Source organism: Mustelus asterias, chromosome 19 (assembly GCF_964213995.1).
Source record: "Mustelus asterias chromosome 19, sMusAst1.hap1.1, whole genome shotgun sequence".
Lineage (NCBI taxonomy): Eukaryota > Metazoa > Chordata > Chondrichthyes > Carcharhiniformes > Triakidae > Mustelus > Mustelus asterias.
Window position 1 is genome coordinate 58,190,592 of NC_135819.1, and position 21,639 is coordinate 58,212,230.

Sequence of the window (21,639 nt, forward strand, 5' to 3'; positions counted from 1 at the left end):
TAATCCATCTTGACATCCTCCAGAGGTCGCCTGCATCACAGATGCCAATTGGATTCACTTCATGTAATATTAAGAAATGGCTCAAGGCGCTGAATACTGCGAAGGATACGGGCCCTGACAATCTGTGAATAGTACTTCTCCAGATGATGTTGCTCCCCTAGCCAAGATGTTCCAGTACAGCTACAACATTGCATCTATCCAGCAATGTGGATAATTGCCCAGGTATGTCCTGTACAAAAATGCAGGAAAAATCCAACTTGACCAGTTACCAGTTATCAGTCTTCTCTAGATCATCAGTAAAGATGATGGAAGGGGCCATCATATGTACTATCAAGCGGTATTTGTTTAGCAATGACTTGCTCACTGACGCCCAGTTTGGGTTCTGCAAGGGTTACTCAGCTCTTGACCTCATTACAGCCTTCACTCAAACATGGACGAAAGAACTGAACTCCAGAGAGTGACTGTCCTTGACATCAAGGCAGCATTTGACTGAGTATGACATCAAGCAACCCTAATTTAACTGGAGTCGATGAGAACTGCTTCATCAATGAGCTTTCCATCAAAAGGTCAGAAGTGGGGATGTTCACTGGTGATTGCACAAATGTTCAGCACCATCACCACTCCACAGATACTGAAGCAGTCCATGTCCAAATGCAGGAAGACCTGGACAATAGCCAGGCTTGGGCTGACAAGTGGCATGTAACTTTGTTCCACACAAGTGCCAGACAAAGAGCATCTCGAACAAGAGAGAACCTATCCAATGACCCTTGACATTCAGTTGCATTACCATCACTGAGTCCTGCGCTATCAACATCCTGGGAGTTACCATTGACCAGAAACTGAAATGGATTAGCCATTTAAATACTATGGCTACAAGAGCAGGTCGGAGGCTAGGAAGCCTATGGCGAGTAACTCACCTCCTGACCCTCTCCCAAAGTCTATCCACCAACTACAAGGCACAAGTCAGGAGTGTGATGGAATATTCTCCACTTGCCTGGATGAGTTCAACTCCAACAACACTCAAGAAGCTCAACACCATTCAAGACGAAACAGCTCACTTGATTGGCAACACACTCACAAACATTCAGTCCCTTCAACACTAATGCACAGTGGCAGTAGTGTATACCATCCACAAGTTACACTGTAGGAACTCACCGACTATCCTCAGACAACACCTTCCAAACCCACGACCATTAACATGGAGGAGGATAAGAGCACTGGGTACCTGGGTACACTGCCAGCAAATTACCCTCCAAGCAGCACATCATCATGACTTGGAAATATATCATCATTCCTTCACTTTGACCCTTCTCTGGGTCAAAATCCCTCCCTAATATGTGTGGTTGTACCTAAACCACATGGACTACAGCGGTTCAAGAAGGCAGCTCACCATCGCCTTCTCGCGGGCAATTCATGATGAGCAATAACTGCTGGCCGACCCGGCAGTGCCCACCTCCAGTATTCCCACTAACTGAAACTTTATTATTAGTTCACTCTGTGAAAGCTTCAACAATAACTAAGAACATTATGCCTGTAATTTAGAAACTGATCCTGGAGGTGGTGAGACAAACTTTTTAAAGTGCATGAGCCTAAACAAAGAACAAAGAACAAAGCCTAGCAGATACTTGGGCAGTGAAGTGAGTAACTTAACTATTAATGTTTCAGCATACAATTCCCACTATTAATCTAGTCTTCAGAATGCAGTATTGAAACTATGTTCAAAATATATTGTATAATAAGACACTGGACACTCTTTTACTTGTGCAATGTTTTTACTTGCCTACTGGACTGGTATTCAATTGTTTTTTTATATAATGTAGCAGTGCACGCAATTTCTTTAACAAAGAAGTAAAATTACAATGAAAAGCAGGAAATTTAAAGCAACGCTTTTTTGAAAAGTTTTTTTATAAATACAGTGCTATCCATTATATGCAGAGGTTTGGTTGAGGTATCGTAATATTCATTGACTCTTGACATGAAACTGAAATAAAGAAATAAAAGTTGATATTGATGACAAAAATATATTTTAATAAATCTGTATTATTCATACCAAATTAACATCTAACTTAATTTGGAGTATAATTGAGACCAAATTCTAGATGCTGAGAGCCTTAAATCAATATAAAAACATAGGTTTTTTAAGATGTTTTGAAAACAGAACGATGGCATCTTAAAATTCTAAAATTTTATTTAACAACTGCATCAATTATTTTGATCAATTCTAACTATTGGTACATTTGATGTCTAAGGAGTGTCTGTATCATGTTCCAAAATTATGTGGAACTTCCACATCTTGCTTAAAAGGAAGGTTCTGTGGTTCATCTTAAGGTCAACTATCCATTCAGCATTTTCTCCTGTCTGAAATGCATCCACAGTGGCCATTCTGAGGCTGCATTTTGCATACTGATTTATTTTATTCTGCTCTGACTAGAATGATTTTGCTTTGAATTTACATATCATGAAAATGGTTTAATTTTTTCTCGTACATATTTGACCATCAACAGACATATCTTCTCTTATGGAATTCATTGCAGTATTTGTCATCAATGATCACTTATTGTTCCAGGGTAGTTAAATTTGGTACCTCAACTTATGACCCAGCTAAATCTATAACTACAAAATAACATTTAAAAATGAAAAACAAAAATCAAAAAGGTCATGAAACTCACCCATGAAATCAATGATTAGATACTGAGAAGTTGGGTTTTTGTTTTACATTATGAGAATTGCCAACTCAGCTCTACACATTATGTTTTACACTGCTAGTATTGTATAGATAGATGTTTTAGCTACAATTATCTAGCTCATTCTGCTCTGCAAATATAAACAGCTTTCTTTAGATCTAAACTTTTTTCTCTTACCAATCTAGCTTTGACCTAAGCATTTATTATCCCACCTACTGTTTGGTCTTTAATAAGGCTATTTACAATGAATCCATATGCACAAAACTTGGTCTTTCTCATAGATGCATTACATGTTGATTAATGCTTTCCCTTTGGGCTTGATCTGGTATTAAACACATCTTTTGGATGTAATATTATTCTGAGGTGTTGGATATTATTCAATTTGTCCATTAGTACTCTCAGGTTCCATTTCTCCTCTTCCTAAGGATAAATAAATGTATTGGATTGGATCTTGCTGGAGTGGGACATCTTGTAGTACATCCCATTAGTTAAACTTTTTTTCTGCAACCTCAAACTCAAATTTCCTTTGCACTATAATTTTCAGGAAGTATGAGTTGATGAAAGCACAGAGAGGGAAGCAGGCATCTGGGACCTCAATGAATGGCTGAACCAACAATGTATCTCAATGAATTATATTCAGGAATTGAGAAAGAAACAACAGCAACTGAGAAAGAGGGTGAATTGAAATCAAATCAGTTGAAGAGAAAGTAGGAGAGGGAATATATGGTTAGATTGAGAGCAAGAAACGATTTTTAAAAACATGCTAAAAATAAACATTTGAAAATAAAATCTTGAAGAACAATTTTGTACCTGAAGGAATGACGCAGCAAAGTTTAAATTGTTCAATTTCTGGACAAGTGAGCTTGATTGACAATACATTAACAATTGATGCGTTGTTTAAAAGGTACTTATGCTGTTACTTACAAAACGTAACATTCTGTGATGAGTTTGGTGGAAAATTAATGTGAAAATCCAGCAAGTTCTTAAAAATCCGGGTAGGCTAAATAAACAGCTAAATAAACAACAGATCAGCACAAAACAGCATGAACTTGTAGAAATTTCCAACTCGGGCGTACTTCTTAATTCCCTGAATTTGTGGCCGACTTTCACATCAGTAACAGCATACATCAATAACTGTTATTCTTCCAGCAAGATCTGACCCTTTGTACATTATTTCAGCTTTCAAATGCAGGGAGGTACTGGACATCATTTTCTCTCGCCAGGGCATTTTACTGTTGAATATTGTTCCTATTTTCTCATGCTGACATGATCTCTTAGTCTCAAATAATCTGGGAACTTCAAACCTGTCTATTTTCTGATGTGTCTCCAGCTTTATTAAGAAGCAAATTTCCTTCATTAAACATCTAACCACCAGATGACTATCAGTATCTTTATATGTTGCTGTAATAATGATAATTTTAATAACCTTAACAAAGGCTGTTAATGTTTCAAATGTATGTTTCAATCAATTTTCAGTATTTCAGTATATTGTGAAATTTGTTGGCTAACAAAATGGCAACAATGGCCAGGGTTTTGTGGCTCTTCCCAAAATGAACAGAGATCTAATGACTCGCTGCATCCACCAGGTTAAAACATTTCATGTGCTGCTGTCAGAACCTTGATTGTCTGCATGCGGCCCGCAGGCCCTAGGTTGCCCACCACTGGTTTAGATGAAGAGTGCTGCCCTCTTAAAGGCATACGAAACACCAGGAGACTTAGAGGTAGGAGACCATCTGATCAAGTCCCTCACTGCGCACCACACCAAATGGGAGGAAACTGTACCAGAACTGAACTTAAACACTCCAGCAGCAAGTGCAGGAGCCTATATCTGTCACCTTGGAGCAGTCCAAAAGCCACCCATGTAAACTGCCCCTCGGTTACTTCCAACCATGACTGCAGCCGCCTGCTTTCCATAGTTAAGGCATCTTTGGGCAAAAACACTAAACAGAACATCCGGGGTGAACTGAGACAACACCATCAGCAACACTGAGAAGAAATAAGCCCCGCCCTCCTTGAGGTTGCAAAACTAAAGAAGGTCCTTACAGGGCTTGAAGTGTGGCAAGGCAGGTGGATATGACAATATCGCGCCAGAATATATGAAACACCTCGGGCCCTTAGCTCATGCCTGGCTAACCTGGTTTTACACAAGAGTCATAAATTCCAACATCATTTCAAAGAAATGGCGGACAACAAAAGTCATCACCATACCAAAACCCAGAAAAGACCCCATAATTGCAGCTAGCTACCGTCCAATCTTTCTCCCATGCAAAATCCTCGAATGCCTCATCTTTCAGCGCACATTTCCAATCATGGAAGACATCCTTTGCGTCGACCAAGCTGATTTCCACAAGTACTGCAGTATGGGAATAGGTTCTGGCCCTAACCACTTGCATTGAAAACGGCTTTCGTAAAAATCTGAAGACAGGTGATATGTTCCTCGACCTCGCAGCCACTTACAGCACCATTTGGCGCACTGGCCTGCAGTGAAGCTGTCAAAGGCCCTCCTCCACCTCCTGTTTGGTCAAGATCATCACATTCATACACGGTTGACACCCAGCTGAATGCTATTACATTGCTGCGGGTCTGGAGTCACATAGAGAGGTGGGGAAGTGCCTGGGGATGCGGTGTCGTAATGGTATTGTCACTCGACCAAGGTCATGCTCTCGGGACCCGGATTCAAATCCCACCATGGCAGCTGGTGGAATTTGAATTCAATAAACAAATGTGAAATTAACAATCTAATAATGACCATGAAACCATTCTCAATTGTCATAAAAACCCATCTGGTTCACTAATGTCCTTTAGGGAAGGAAATCTGCCATCTTTATCTGGCCTACACATCACTCCAAACTCTCATCAATGTGGTTAACTCTTAAGAATGTCCTCTGAAATAGCCTAGCAAGCCACTCAGTTCAAAGACAATTAGGGATGGCAGTAAATGCTGACCCAGTCAGTGACTCCCACATCCTGTGAAGGAATAAAAAAACAAAGCAGCGGCCTTGGTCGTAGAGGGTTTTCCATATTCAGGGCTCTTTGAGTTGTTAGATGATTTCTAGGTTGTTGGCTTTTTGCAAGCTATTCAGATATTTCTAGTTTCTAGTCCTCGTGCACAGGAACTTGTATTAGGCCAGTTACACTAAAATTAATGAATAGAATCTTATGGGTTGTGAATCAGGCATGCTGACCTCCACGTTTGAACTCCCAAAAAGTACTCCTGTTAAAATAAGCTCTGAGTCAGGATTACTAAATCATAAAATTTACCATTAAATCTTTTGTTCACATATATCCAGTCAGTTATGATATAGATTTTCTGTCATTTAACATTATTCTACACTTTATAACAGCAGTTATAAAGCCAGCTAAAGATATCAAATAGTGCAGACCAAACTAAAACTTATTTCACAAGCTTGATATATATTGCACAGAGGTTCTATTTAAATATTTTCTACATAGCATCCACCAAAATCCATGATTAATTATTACCTGTTCTGTCCTGTGTGCCACCTCTAAAGGTTCTGTTCACTATTAGTGAACCTACCTTCAACTTCCATTTCAAAATAATCTAACTCTAAATGTAGAGAATTAAATGTTTTATTTTATAATCTTTGATTTATTCTTCTTTACAAATGACTTAATGACAATAATGAGGTCTACTGTGGGCATTTAACCATGAAAGCATTTGGTTAGATCTGAACTTCATCTTGCACACGTCACTGGGGTGATAAATGTATGCTCTCTTGTTATTGCTTAATTAATCGATCTGTCACTAAGATCACAGCATTCAGTAATCCTATGTATTACATGTGAAAAATAATCCGAGTCTCTGTTTATTCCAGAAAATAGTTCCAAGAATTAAGAGCACCGCTTGATGTAAAGTTGTTTTCATGGGTGGCCATTTCAGTTACGAGCTCACACGTATAGCCTGTGACTTTCACAAGATGTCTTAATTTTATTCCTCATTTCTGCTGAGCTTATAGGTTGCAAGTGTGGTTTTACATCCTATTCACAAAAATATAAATGTCAAATTAAAATTTTAAATGACACCAACATTGGTGACAATATTGCATTGTAAAACAAAACAACTCATATATCATGTCCAACAAAAATGTAGACAAAACAAATCTTGGCAGCAGTGGACTCTAGAATGCAATAGCATTCTTAATGCTGGGTGTTGCTTAGATAACATTTCTGTCATTAACACAGTGTTTGAATAAATTGGGATCCAGCTTTAAGACCAAACAGATGGAAACAAATTGTAGCAGTTTGACATTTGTGTGATTATGATGTTAGGCAACAAAAATGTTAATTCCAATGAATGGTGTCTTTTACTAACTTGGTGACGATCATCAGTGCCATACTCAAAAATTGATCAACTTTCAGTAGTAACATAACAAGTGGTAGGATGAGGTACATGACTTCAGTTTCTCATATGGTGAGCTTCTGATTTAAAATATCAACACCATACATTAGCAAAGTATTGGACGAGAGTTACATAAAGAAAGCAAATGAATTGTAAATTTTATTTGAACACATAATCTATCTAAGTTCACATTTCAGCACCCAACTGAGTGTCAGAAATGCTGTCTTTTCTTCTGGATGGGAAATTAAGCTGGGTCCCTATCTGCAGACCTAGGTAAAAGTTTCATTGGCACCAGTCAAATAAAGCATGGAAGGTCTGATAGAATTCTGATAAATATTTATCCCACAAATAGCAACACCAAATATATGTACTTGTCAATTACCTTATTGGTGATTTTGAAACTGTGCAGTGTGCAAATTAGCAATGGCATTTGCCTACATAACAACGTGACAAAAATTCAAAGGTAATTCATTGTGCACATGCCCTTTGGGCCATCTTGGAGATATGAAAAATGTTATATAAATGCAAATCCTTCCTTTACACTTCTCCCAATTTTTGTAATAAATAATGACAAATATGCAATCAGATCCAAAGCTAATTAGACCTTTTAACAAAACCCAGTTCCATTTATGAATATAACAATTTTTATAGGAACATGAAATCCAAAGATTGAGTATGTTGTAAATGGAACTGTCATGTAGTATGCAAATCAGAATGAAACCGAGGATCTATTGTGAATAAGTCTTGTCTCAAGCTCCTTAATGGCTCAACGGCTGTTGAATGGCAACGGGGCAAGTTGGCCAATTGTAGGTGGGCTTATGCCCCTGACTTTCATGTCAGTTGTAAACTTCAGCCCTCAGTTAATGAATAACAGCAGAACAATGGATTTCTGATGAGTAATTTGTTCTTATTAAGACCCTTATTTTTAAAAAAAGCAAAACTTTTCTTCGGAGAAATATGCTGTGTTAAATTGATTATCATTAAAGTCATTAAATTATCAACGAATATCATTAATCCAATAAAAATTTTGTTTTGAGATAGAGGGTCTAGTTGTAATATCATTTTTACTTGGCATTCTAATTTCTATTGGTTTCATACTATAGTTGGCATATCTACCCATATCTTTGAAGTGTAATGCTAACTAGGAATTTTCTGTTGCTTTTTACAGACAATTACTATGGCACTCCAAAACCCCCAGCAGAACCAACTCCACTGCTGCTGAATGTGACTGATCAAATTCTGCCTGGTGCTAGACCTAGTGCTGAGGGCAAAAGGAAAAGAAACAAGTCAGTGAGTAACATGGAGAAAGCTGGAATTGCCCCTCCTGAAGAAGAGGAAGAAGAAGAAGAGAGGCCTATTGTCAATGGAAATGGAACCACAATAACACCAGGTCTGTATAGCAATAGAAGCAAAACATTAAGTAAGTCATTATTGTTTTCCCCGCTTATCGACAGGAGCTGACATTGAGATTTCTTAGGATTCATTGAACTGATATATATGTTTCATGAGATATTGGGCTAGAATTTGTTGTGAGCACCACTCATTGAACTTGCACTTGCCCATAGACTTTCCATGGAGTGTTGCACAGCCAAGTTACTGACAGCAGGACATGTAAATGGCTTGGAGTCCGCTAAAGGGCAGCTGGGATCTATGTGAAGAGGATAGACAACTCTGCATCTTAACTAATCAAACTGAAGACTCATTGATGAGCATCACAGAACCTGGAAGTGTAAATTAGAACAATGAGTTTAATGTGAAATTAAGTATAGAAAGGGAAATGAAAGAGAAAGGGAGAAAGAAAGATTGGCTTAAGATGGAGAGATTTGAAAAAAAAGAAGGGTTATTTAAATTTATTTTTCTTATTTTTAAATCTCCAACGACATTTACAATCTGTAGGAATGAGACTGTATGCTTTTCAGTTTCAGCAAGATTGTTTGGCAGTATTTATAACTTACCACAGTATTAAACAGGTGCTTAGATGTGAATGACTTGGCTTTACATTTTGTAGCTTGCTTATCCATATCTACAATGTCAATACAGGACCTCCATGCCATTTAATACATTTGAAAGGAGAGCCAGATGGTGAGATGTTGTTTTCACACAGCCTATGGAGGAGCTAGGTATCCAGGGCAGCAGCTTTTGGGTTTTTACATTTAATTGTGCATGTGCGCTCACCAAAAATTGCTGTCTAATTTGTGTGTTTAAAAACAAGAATGCCTCAACTTGATTTTCACAGTTAAATTTGAATATCAAGCCGTACGGATTAGAAACAATGTAATTGATTTTAATCAAGTAAAAGAAGTGACTTTGTCAAATACAAGGTTCATTTCACAATTGGATGTGGTAAAAATTCTGTTTGCCTTGATTCTCACCAGTAACAATTTGTTGTCTCAGTACAAAGACTTTTCCATCCTTTTCAGTAGTTTCCATTTCTTTGCTTTGTCAAATTGAACAAATCATTATCAAAGCCAGTTCTTCATACAATACATTTACATATCATAACTGTAGCAAAAGGAAACTGTTCATTGTAAATTGAATGGCTTAAGAATAGATTATACATATCATGACATATACAGTTTGATTTGATTTAATATTGTCACATGTATTAGTATACAGTGAAAAGTATTGTTTTTTGCATGCTATGCAGACAAATCATACAGTACATAGGGATTGAAAGGAGAGAGTGCAGAGTGTAGTGTTACAGTTATAGCTAGGGAGAGAGAAAGATCAACGCAATGCGAGGTAGGTCCGTTCAAAAGTCTGATGGCAGCAGGGAAGAAGCTGTTTTTGAATCAGTTGGTACGTGATCCCAGACTTTTGTATCTTTTTCCCGACGGAAGAAGGTAGAAGAGAGCATGTCCTGGGTGCGTGAGGTCGTTGATTATGCCGGCTGCTTTTCCGAGACAGCAGGAAGTATAGACAGTGTCAATGGATGGGAGGCTGGTTTGAGTGATGGACAGGGCTTCATTTATGACCCTTTGTAGTTTATTGCGGTCTTGGACAGAGCAGGAGCCATACCAAACTGTGATGCAATCAGAAAGAATGCTTTCTATGGTGCATCTGTAGAAGTTGGTGAAAGTTGTAGCAAACATGCCAAATTTCCTTAGTCTCCTGAGAAAGCAGAGGCGTTGGTGGGCGTTCTTAACTACAACGCCGCTGAGGAATCAGGACAGGTTGTTGGTGATCTGGACACCTAAAAACTTGAAGCTCTCGACCATTTCTACTTCGCGACTGTTGTGGGGAAATTTCAAAAGGTGGCCAATTGTGTCTTAAACTAAGACAATTTAAAACTCACAAAGCAAATATCTCTGTGTAAAAGACATAACGAATTTATTAAACATAAAACATAAGACAAGACAATACAATACAAATAGAGCTGACCAGAATCTCACAAAGGGTTAAATAGCTCTAAGGATAGAGCAACAGAATCTCTCCGAAAGAACTAGATTACAGAGTCAAATACAGATCAATTATACTTTTTCATAATCAATAATTCCACCTTTCATTAGCTCAAGATCAATTCCATTTAACAGTTATTCATCAATAAAAATCTGTCAAATACCTCAGCCAATCATAAGATACTCAATAGCATGGTGATATCTTATTTGTCCAACTGATTTCGGATGTAGTCTCCCCTTTTGGCACTAATTATCTTCCTGTCACTTGGCAATGGCAAACACTACCGCAAGGTCAAAATGGACGTTTCCACCGTCTCACTGCCGAGTTGAATAGACATGTGTTCCTGCATCTAGGTTCATATCTATTCCATGTCTGGGCAATGAATACATCTATCCATAATGTTGCATAATGCGTCCACTATTAGGAATGCCACCTGATAAGACTTGCTGACTAACCTGTTCCCAGATGTTTGGTTTTAAATTATTGACTTCGACCACCATGCCTTTCGGTAACTTTGCTTGACTAAAATGCACATTACATTAAAATACATTTAAAATATCAGCATATATGTTTTAAAATAATAATTACTTGTTTTGATTCACTTATTGCATTCACATATGTGTAAGCTGTTTGTGTTAGCTTGCCCAATAATCATTTAACTCTTTACTGATTCCTTGTCCTCTAAAAGAATGCATTCTGCCTATGAATCTTATTAGCTGGTTAGAACTCCCCTTCCACAGTCCCTATTGATGTAGACAGGGGCATGCCCTCCACTACGCTTCCTGAAGTCAATGACTATCTCCTTCGTTTTGTTGACATTGAGGGAGAGATTATTGCTGTCTCACCAGACACCTGTACTGTGTCTCGTTATTGTTTAAGATCCAACCCACAATGGTGGTGTCGTCAGCAAACTTGAAAATCGAGTTGGAGGGGAATTTGGCTAAACAGTAAAAGGTGTATAAAGGAGTACAGTAATGGGCTGAGGACACAGCCTTGCGGAGCACTGGTGTTGAAGATGATCGTGGGGGAGGTGTTGTTGCCAATCCTTACTGGCTGCGGTCTGTGGGTTAGGAAGTCTAGGTTCCAGTTGCAGAGGGAGGAGCCGAGCCCCAGGCCACGAAGTTTGGAGATGTGTCTCATAGGAATAATGGTGTTAAAGACGGAGTTGTAGTCTATGAATAGCAGTCTGACATGGGTGACAAGGCACCAGTCCAGGTCATGATGGTGTTTACAGACTTCCAATTCACCTTATGCAGGTTGTTATGGCTTAGATTTGTGTTCTTTTTTTAGTAGAGTGCTTAGTTAGTGTTTCAGTAAATACAAACTCTCAATATAGGCTGGGACTTTTTGCCCCTGTTCACATTGTGTGGATTTGACAATGTGAGTGGAAAAAATTGCAAGAAGCCCAAAGTCGCAGTTCACGCAGGAAGCGATCGCCCCCTTGCCCTTGAGTGGTGAGTCACATTTCCTACCGTTCAAATTAAGGAGCCTCATTGTAATAGATAAGCACGTCAATATTGGTCCCAAAAGCTGCAATTTAATCCCATGTCAAAAAATGTGGTATGATGTTAGAATGGCACAATGTACGACTGGCCTCTGAAGGTGTGCACCTGACAAGCAGAACTACAAGAGAGCATGGAGGTTAGTGCAGTGCTCAGGGGAAGAGAGTAATGCCAGGGTGGTGCCAGGATATTGCCAGGGTGCACCAGGGTGAAGAATGTTTCCTGGTGTGTTCGCAGTGCGGTGGGGGTCGGTCTTTAAAAATGGCATGTAAATCATTGAAGCATCGAGTTGATGGCAGGGCAGACAAATCAAGGTGGTCCACCAGCGATCGGCCTTTGCCAGTATTGGAGAAAATTTTGCCTATAGTTTCAATCCATGTCCATGACCAGCTTGGCACTCGAGCAAAAACATTGCATCAGCATTTCATTGATAGACTAAATAACATGACAGTTTCAGCAGATGACATATCTTGTAAAACAAATTTGGGGTGGCACAATGGTTAGCACTGCTGCCTCACAGCACCAGGTGTTGATCCACCAGAAAGAACTCTTCAGTTGTAGGTAGCTAAAATAAAACAAGACTTACTCCAATTTATAAATCAAAGAAAAAAGGTTTCATAAATAAACTTCATTACTCCAACACTTGAGGCCTCACCCTAGGCCATTCCAAGCTCTCCCCAATTCCCAACAGATCCTTATTTATACTGAGTCAGCTGGCCACCACATCATTTTGTCACTGGTTACATAATTTACTGGGTCAGCTGACCCTTACAGCTTGTTACCATTGGTCACACTACAACTGATCCAATGTTATCATTGGTTACATTCTAACACAGGGCGGCACAGTGGTTAGCACTGCTGCCTCACAGCCTAGGGACCCGGGTTCAATTCCAGCCTTGGGTGACTGTGGAGTTTGTATGTTCTCCCCGTGTCTGTGTGGGTTTCTTCTGGGTGCTCTGGTTTCTTCCCACAGTCCAAAGATGTGCAGGTTAGGTGGATTGGCCATGCTAAATTGCCTCTTAGTGTCAGGGGGATTAGAAGGTAAATACATGGGGTTGTGGGGATAGGGCCTGGGTGTGATTGTTGTTGGTGCAGGCTTGATGGGACGAATGGCTTTCTTCTGCGCTGTAGTGATTCTGTGAAACTGCAGTGATTTAGTGGAGATGTGTTAGACTGATATTTTAAATGATCCAAAGACAGTTTTTATGAGACTGGAACAAAGATTCACTGATGGTGTGATTCCATAATAGAGCAATTGTACCGAAAGGAGCAGAAACTGTCAACCTAATCAATATTAAAATGTAATGTTTAGACATTATGGCACCCGCCTGTTATCAATAAAATGATCCCAAAAGCTTGCCTGCCCTAATTATTTTCCATTTCTAGCTAGTTTCTATCGTACACAAGTCAACATTGTTGTCTACCATGACAACACCATCAGCATATAATAAATTCAGAAAGCAGTAAAGCCAGCGCAGAGAAAGTTGAAGACTTCGATATGTTACATCTTGAATAATGTCCTTTCAGCAAGTATCTCCTTTGTAACATAGCTCTCTTGAAATTCTGCTTCTGGGAGGTGTTCATAATGCCTGTGTATATAGCTGTATTTGGCTTTCACTTGAAACACTTCAATACCTCTACAGTCATCCCAAAAGGATGACAGGCATGTGACTTGAAATGCCAGGCATGCTACAAGGATACAATAAGTGTCATCCTCCTACAAGAGAAGTGATTTGAAATTGCTCTCTGACTGTAAATTTAGATTGAAAATACTTCTCCTTTCATTTAAATTCTGTTTTACTGACTTTATTAGTAAATTGGGATTTTAAATATTGTGGATGATAAGCATACTAAATTGAATAGATGAATATATAATCTAACATTTGGTATGTATCTGTTACAATACACATATAAGGGCAAAAATTAGTGATGAATTAAAATAACTCCTCTCTGTTGTTATCCTTGCTTATTTCCTCAAATATTTAATTATCCGAGTGCATTTCAATGCAAAGTAACTTCATGTGCAAGGAGATATTAAAAGCTACCAGTGGAACAAGCAAGCATGACAACACCAAGCACTCAAGTCACTCAATATTTTTACTATAAAATAATTTCAGAAAACACAGGTCTGGCAGTATCTGTGAAGAGAAAAACAGTTATGTTTCAGTATCATTGTTAACTCTGTTTCTCTCTCCATAGATGCTGTCAAACAAGTTTGATTGTTTCCAATATTTTCTATTTCAGATTTCCAGTAGTATTTTGCTTCTGCCCTTTAGTATTTTTATATACCATGCTTAAATCAGGAAATAGCACAAAATCCCTCAATTCCAAATTCTTTTTTTGGAAGGCAAGTTGCTTTTCAGGATATTAGGCAAAGATTAATACCTGCTCCTCTGAGGGGGATGAAGGAGTATTTAATGGGGTGAGCAGATGTAGATGGGAACTTGTTGTCTTCCCAATCACCACTACCACCCCACTCCACTCCTCAATTAAGTCTGGCATAGGAAATTTCTAAGATGGCCTTGCCAGACCACTGAAGTACTTCAGCCTGCCTCTGGTATTTTACGAATGGCGGGGACTGAAAGTACCATGTTATGTGGGAAGACCATCAAATCATATTCCAGACCTGTCTGTGGTGTTGAAGGCCTCACCTTAAACCTATGTCCTCTAGTTTTGGACTCCCATAACCCTGGGGTTAAGACCTTGGCTATTCACCTTATCTACACATAGAAACATAGAAACCCTACAGTGCAGAAGGAGGCCATTCAGCCCATCGAGTCTGCACTGACCACAATCCCACCCAGGCCCTACCCCCACATATTTACCCGCTAATCCCTCTAACTACGCATCTCAGGGACAATTTTTAACCTGGCCAATCAACCTAACCCGCACATCTTTGGACTGTGGGAGGAAACCAGAGCACCCAGAGGAAACCCACGCAGACACGAGGAGAATGTGCAAACTCCACACAGACAGTGACCCGAGCCGGGAATCGAACCCAGGACCCTGGAGCTTTGAAGCAGCAGTGCTAACCACTGTGCTACCGTGCCGCCCTTCTGTGCCCTTCATGATTTTAGGAGGTAATAGGTTAAGAGATACTGCTGTCTAGTTCGGTAAGAAGCATCAAGTGAATGCTCAAGTATTCACTGGAAGAAAACTATTTTCAACTGTGCCAGTCCCAAACAAGAAACCTTTATATCAAGCAAGTGGTAACTCTTCATTGCTTTATTAGTCTGTAAAATATTGCTGGGGCAAAGGAATAATGGGAATTTGAATTGTCTTTTTGTGTTTGCACTGAGATCTTTCCAACCTTCTGGTCTGATGTAATATAGTTCATTTTTCATGCTTTAATTAAGTTTATTCTTTGTATTAAAAGTTCATCAGCAAATTTCTGTGAATTTGTTCAGTAATTTTTTACCATGTTTTCTGAAAAGAAATTAGGATTTGTCAAGCCAGGTTTCATTCTGGGATCTAACTTGTCCTATATTAATATTTGCTGGAATTGTAACACCCGTGTTACCAGATTTATTCCACTCCCCTTTTTTGAACAGAAGTGTAACATTTTCAATTCTCCAGCCCTCTGGCATTGTTTCCATAGTAAGAGTTTTAACAACACCAGGTTAAAGTTCAACAGGTTTATTTGGTAGCAAATGCCATTAGCTTTCGGAGCGCTGCTCCTTCGTCAGATGGAGTGGATATCTGCTCTCAAACAGGGCATGCAGAGACACAAAATCAAGTTACAGAATACTGATTAGAATGCGAATCTCTACAGCCAACCAGGTCTTAAAGATACAGACAATGTGAGTGGAGGGAGCATTAAGCACATCTCTTTAACCTGTGCTTAATGCTCCCTCCACTCACGTTGTCTGTATCTTTAAGACCTGGTTGGCTGTAGAGATTCGCATTCTAATCAGTATTCTGTAACTTGATTTTGTGTCTCTGCATGCCCTGTTTGAGAGCAGATATCCACTCCATCTGACGAAGGAGCAGCGCTCCAAAAGCTAATGGCATTTGCTACCAAATAAACCTGTTGGACTTTAACCTGGTGTTGTTAAAACTCTTACTGTGTTTACCCCAGTCCAACGCCAGCATCTCCACATCATGACTGTTTCCATATCCAAGGAGAACTGAAGTACAGTGTTGCAAGCTTTTAGTCATCTCCATCCTCAACAAGCTAGGAATTTTTTCTATTCTAGATCAGGTGGCTTATTGACTTTGAATGATGCCAATCTACTTAGCACTTTATTTCATTTAATTTTATCCTGTCCATTATCATTGCTTCCCCTCCTCTACTGTGTTATTAATTTCATCATATTTTGTGAAGACAGCAAAGTATTGATTCAATACCTCAATCTCCACAATATGTCCTTTCTGATCCCTAATCAACATCACTATTCCTTTAACTATCCTTTTACGATTTATATGTTTAGAAAAAAAGCAAAGGTTTCCTTTTACATTGCCTATTAACCTTTTCTCATTTTCTGTCTTTGCCTTTCTAATATCCGGTACCAATTTCCTCTTACGTGACCTGTATTGTGCCTGGCTTCTGATTGTTTTCTGTACGTAACTTTTTAAAATTCCTTCACAGTATCTGGGCGTCATTGGCTAGACCAGCATTTGTTGACCATCCCTAATTGCCCTCGAGAAGGTGGTGATGAGCTTCCTTCTTGAACTGCTGCACTCCATTTGGTGTGGTTCACTCACAGTGTGGTTAGAAAGGGAGATACAGGATTTTAACCCAGCGACAGTGAAAGGATGAGCATACATTTCCAAGTCAGGATAGTGTGTGGCTTGAAGGGGAACTTACAGATGGTGGTGTTTCTATGTCTGCTGCCCTTGTCCTTTTAGGTGGTAGGGGTTCATTGTTTGGAAGGTACTGTTAAAAGAGCCTTGGTGAGTTGCTGCCGTGCATCTTGCAAATGGAACACACTGCTATCACTGTGCGTCAGTGATAGAGAGAGTGAATGTTCAAGTGGTGGATGGGATGCCAATCAAGCAATTTGCCTTGCCCTAGATGGTGTTGAGCTTCTTGAGCATTATTGAAATTGCACTCATCCAGGAAAGTGCTGAGTATTCCATCATGCTCCTAGCTTGTGTCTTGTATATGGTGGGCAGGCTCTAGGAGTCAGGAGGAGTTAGGCACCACAGAATTCACAACCTTTGACCTGCTCTTGTAGCCATAGTATTTATATGGCTGGTCAATTCAGTTTCTGGTCAAGGGTAACCCCCATATTTGGATGGTGGGAGGTTCTGTGATGTTAGTATCATTGAATGTCATTTGGAGATGGTTAGATTCTTGTTGGTCATTGCCTGGCATTTGTGTGGAGCAATTGTTTCTTGCCGTTTATCAAACCCAAACCCAATTCTTGCTACCTGTGGACACAGAATACTTCAGTGTCTGAGGAGTTACAAATGGTGGTGAACGTTGTGCAATTATCAACAAACCATAAGACCATAAGACCATAAGACATAGGAGCGGAAGTAAGGCCATTCGGCCCATCGAGTCCACTCCACCATTCAATCATGGTTGATTTCAACTCCATTTACCCGCTCTCTCCCCATAGCCCTTAATTCCTCGAGAAATCAAGAATTTATCAATTTCTGTCTTGAAGACGCTCAACGTCTCGGCCTCCACAGCCCTCTGTGGCAATGAATTCCACAGACCCACCACTCTCTGGCTGAAGAAATTTCTCCTCATCTCTGTTCTAAAGTGACTCCCTTTTATTCTAAGGCTGTGCCCCCGCGTCCTAGTCTCCCCTGTTAATGGAAACAACTTCCCTACGTCCATCCTATCTAAGCCGTTCATTATCTTGTAAGTTTCTATCAGATCTCCCCTCAACCTCCTAAACTCCAATGAATATAATCCCACGATCCTCAGACGTTCATCGTATGTCAGGCCTACCATTCCTGGGATCATCCGTGTGAATCTCCGCTGGACCCGCTCCAGTGCCAGTATGTCCTTCCTGAGGTGTGGGGCCCAAAATTGCTCACAGTACTCCAAATGGGGCCTAACCAGTGCTTTATAAAGCCTCAGAAGTACATCCCTGCTTTTGTATTCCAAGCCTCTTGAGATAAATGACAACATTACATTTGCTTTCTTAATTACGGACTCAACCTGCAAGTTTACCTTTAGAGAATCCTGGACTAGGACTCCCAAGTCCCTTTGCACTTTAGCATTATGAATTTTGTCACCGTTTAGAAAATAGTCCATGCCTCTATTCTTTTTTCCAAAGTGTACAACCTCGCACTTGCCCACGTTGAATTTCATCAGCCACTTCTTGGACCACTCTCCTAAACTGTCTAAATCTTTCTGCAGCCTCCCCACCTCCTCAATACTACCTGCCCCTCCACCTATCTTTGTATCATCGGCAAACTTGGCCAGAATGCTCCCAGTCCCGTCATCTAGATCGTTAATATATAAAGAGAACAGCTGTGGCCCCAACACTGAACCCTGCGGGACACCACTTGTCACCGGTTGCCATTCTGAGAAAGAACCTTTTATCCCAACTCTCTGCCTTCTGTCTGACAGCCAATCGTCAATCCATGTTAGTACCTTGCCTCGAATACCATGGGCCCTTATTTTACTCAGCAGTCTCCCGTGAGGCACCTTGTCAAAGGCCTTTTGGAAGTCAAGATAGATAACATCCATTGGCTCTCCTTGGTCTAACCTATTTGTTATCTCTTCAAAGGACTCTAACAGGTTTGTCAGGCACGACCTCCCCTTACTAAATCCATGCTGACTTGTCTTAATCCGACCCTGCACTTCCAAGAATTTAGAAATCTCATCCTTAACGATGGATTCTAGAATTTTGCCAACAACTGAGGTTAGGCTAATTGGCCTATAATTTTCCATCTTTTTTCTTGTTCCCTTCTTGAACAGTGGGGTTACAACAGCGATTTTCCAATCCTCTGGGACTTTCCCTGACTCCAGTGACTTTTGAAAGATCATAACTAACGCCTCCACTATTTCTTCAGCTATCTCCTTTAGAACTCTAGGATGTAGCCCATCTGGGCCCGGAGATTTATCAATTTTCAGACCTTTTAGTTTCTCTAGCACTTTCTCCTTTGTGATGGCAACCATATTCAACTCTGCCCCCTGACTTTCCTGAATTGTTGGGATATTACTCATGTCTTCTACTGTGAAGACTGACGCAAAGTACTTATTAAGTTCCTCAGCTATTTCCTTGTCTCCCATCACTAGATTACCAGCGTCATTTTGGAGCGGCCCAATGTCTACTTTTGCCTCCCGTTTGTTTTTAATGTATTTAAAGAAACTTTTACTATCATTCCTAATGTTACTGGCTAGCCTACCTTCATATTTGATCCTCTCCTTCCTTATTTCTCTCTTTGTTATCCTCTGTTTGTTTTTATAGCCTTCCCAATCTTCTGACTTCTCCAATTATGATCTTTGTCATAAGCCTCCTTTTTTAGTTTTATTTTGACCTCTATTTCCTTCATAATCCAAGGAGCTAGAGCTTTGGATGCCCCATCATTCCTTCTTTTGACAATATGGGCGGAATCCCGCCTGCCATAGGAACCATAACAGGTGGGCCTGGAATATCCCGCCCCATGTCTCTACCTAAAGACATGTCATTACTCATCTTCTGTTTTCCTGGCCAATCTTTGATTCCAGTCCACCTATATTGAGCCCTTTCACAAATCACTGAAATTGGCCCTTTTCCAAATGGTTTTTGTTACTGTTAATTTTTATTGTCCCTTACCCATAACTCCTTTTTTAAAAAAAAAATATTGTGATCACTATCGCCTAGATTTTTACCCACTAAAACACCCTCCGCTTGCCCATTTTCAATCCCTGGAACTAGATCCAAAACTGCTTCAGCTTGCTTCAGGCTAAAGAGTTCTCCTGTCTACAGTTTTTGGAATTCTTCACTTTGCTTGCTCTTTACGAGAGAAGATAAAGCTTAACTTGAGTGCTGTCAACAGATTGGCCAATGCCAAAACAGACCTACAGTACCTTCTGGATAAATATAAGAGTGTATTCAAAGGGACTCAATGCATGGAGTTCAAGTGAAACTCAAGATAACGCCTAATAGTCAACCAAAAATCTCAAAGCCAGAGCAATACCACTTGCAATTCATTGCAAGGTCAAAGAGGAATTAGTATGAGTTGTTAACACTGGTGTGTTAGAGCTGGTTACAATGAGTGACTAGGGTACCCCCATCTTACCATTCATGAAACAAGTTGGTTTAATTCATATTTGTGGTGATTTTAAAAGAACCATAAATCCGGTGCTGTGTGATGATCAATATTCGCTTCCTTTAATGGAAGGTTTGTTTGCTGGGTTATCAGGTGGGCAGAAATTCAGCAAGATTGATCTTTCCCAATGTCAACTATTGCTTACCATTGTTATTCATAAAGGTCTTTTTTGTTATGAAGGATTATTTATTGGAATAACATCTCTTCTGTACAGTATTACCTGGAAGATATTCTAATTACATGGTTCAGTAAACAAGAGCACCTGAATAATTTTGAAGCAACATTGGAATGTCTTAAAGCACATCATCTATGTATCAAGAAATAAAAATGTGACTTTTTCCTGACGTGAGTCCACAATTTGGGTCATGTTATTGATAGCAAAGGCTGAAATAAAGCACCTAAAAAGATGGAAGCTATTTTAGAAGCACCACTTGCGATGCATGTGTGACGTTGATGTCCCTTCAAGAAAGATTTGAAACTTCAATAGACACATCTCTTGCAACTAATCGTGCATCATTCTCATGTGGCAGAGTAGCTAAGACTCAATCATCAGGCAACTCGGATTCAAGAGGACCTTTTGAACTTCCCAGTTAAAAGATCCCCTCATGTAGAGTAGGGTTCACAACTCCTCTGAAGAGAACTATAAAAACCTGGCCCAACTCCATGAAAATTGTGAATGAACAAGATGTGTATATCTCTGCAATGGTGCTGGTCATGTTAGGAATGTTGGGTATGGGCTTTTAATGGTGACGCCACGCTGACCAATTGTTATTATCTCAAAAAGATTTCTCCGAATCATCTCCAGAAGTACCAACCTCTTCAGTCCCAATTGTTGTCAATACTACTACGGAAGACTTAGTTGAATCTGAGTTGCCTGATGATTGAGTCTTAGCTACTCTGCCACGTGAGAATGATGCACAGTTAGTTCCAAGAGAAGTGTCTATTGAAGTTCCAAATCATACTTCCAGGTCAAGGACAGCCAAATTCCAGAACATCGTTTACAACCAAAGAGGAATAGTCACCCTCCTGATCGACTTTCTTGTTGACTGAGTATAATGATTAATGGTGCATAATATTGTGTCTAAGAATATTATTGACCTTATGCATAACACCATAGTAATTTATCATGGCCACATAATTCAAGGGGGAGGGATGTTATATATTTAAATGGTTGCTCCTACTTAGTTTCATTTTCTAGTCTGTACAGGCAACTATAAACCTTATTGTTATTTTGAATCTACATGTGCAAACTACATCTTTTTATTTTTTGTTTAAAACACACAACTCCCAACATAGTTAAGACTTTACAAGTTACCTGGTCACGTTGTATGAGGAGGCAGTCACATTGCCTACGATAGGGTCTTCTGATTTGGTCAGGGACGGGGGGGGGGGTGCAAGTGAGATAGGTAACGGGACCCAGAGGGCAGGAGTGCAGGAGCCTTATCCTTTGCAATTGCCCGATGATTTTGAGGTTCTC

General features: G+C 39.8%; 1 protein-coding gene across 1 annotated transcript in view; it reads left to right on the forward strand.

Annotated features, from left to right (window-relative positions):
- The window catches only part of magi2a (membrane associated guanylate kinase, WW and PDZ domain containing 2a), a 725,408-nt gene that overhangs the window by 484,214 nt on the left and 219,555 nt on the right, over positions 1-21,639 (forward strand). Inside the window, exon 5 of the mRNA XM_078235593.1 lies at positions 8,213-8,434. Coding sequence (XP_078091719.1) covers positions 8,213-8,434 — 222 coding nt within the window. The remainder of the gene's footprint in view (positions 1-8,212; positions 8,435-21,639) is intronic.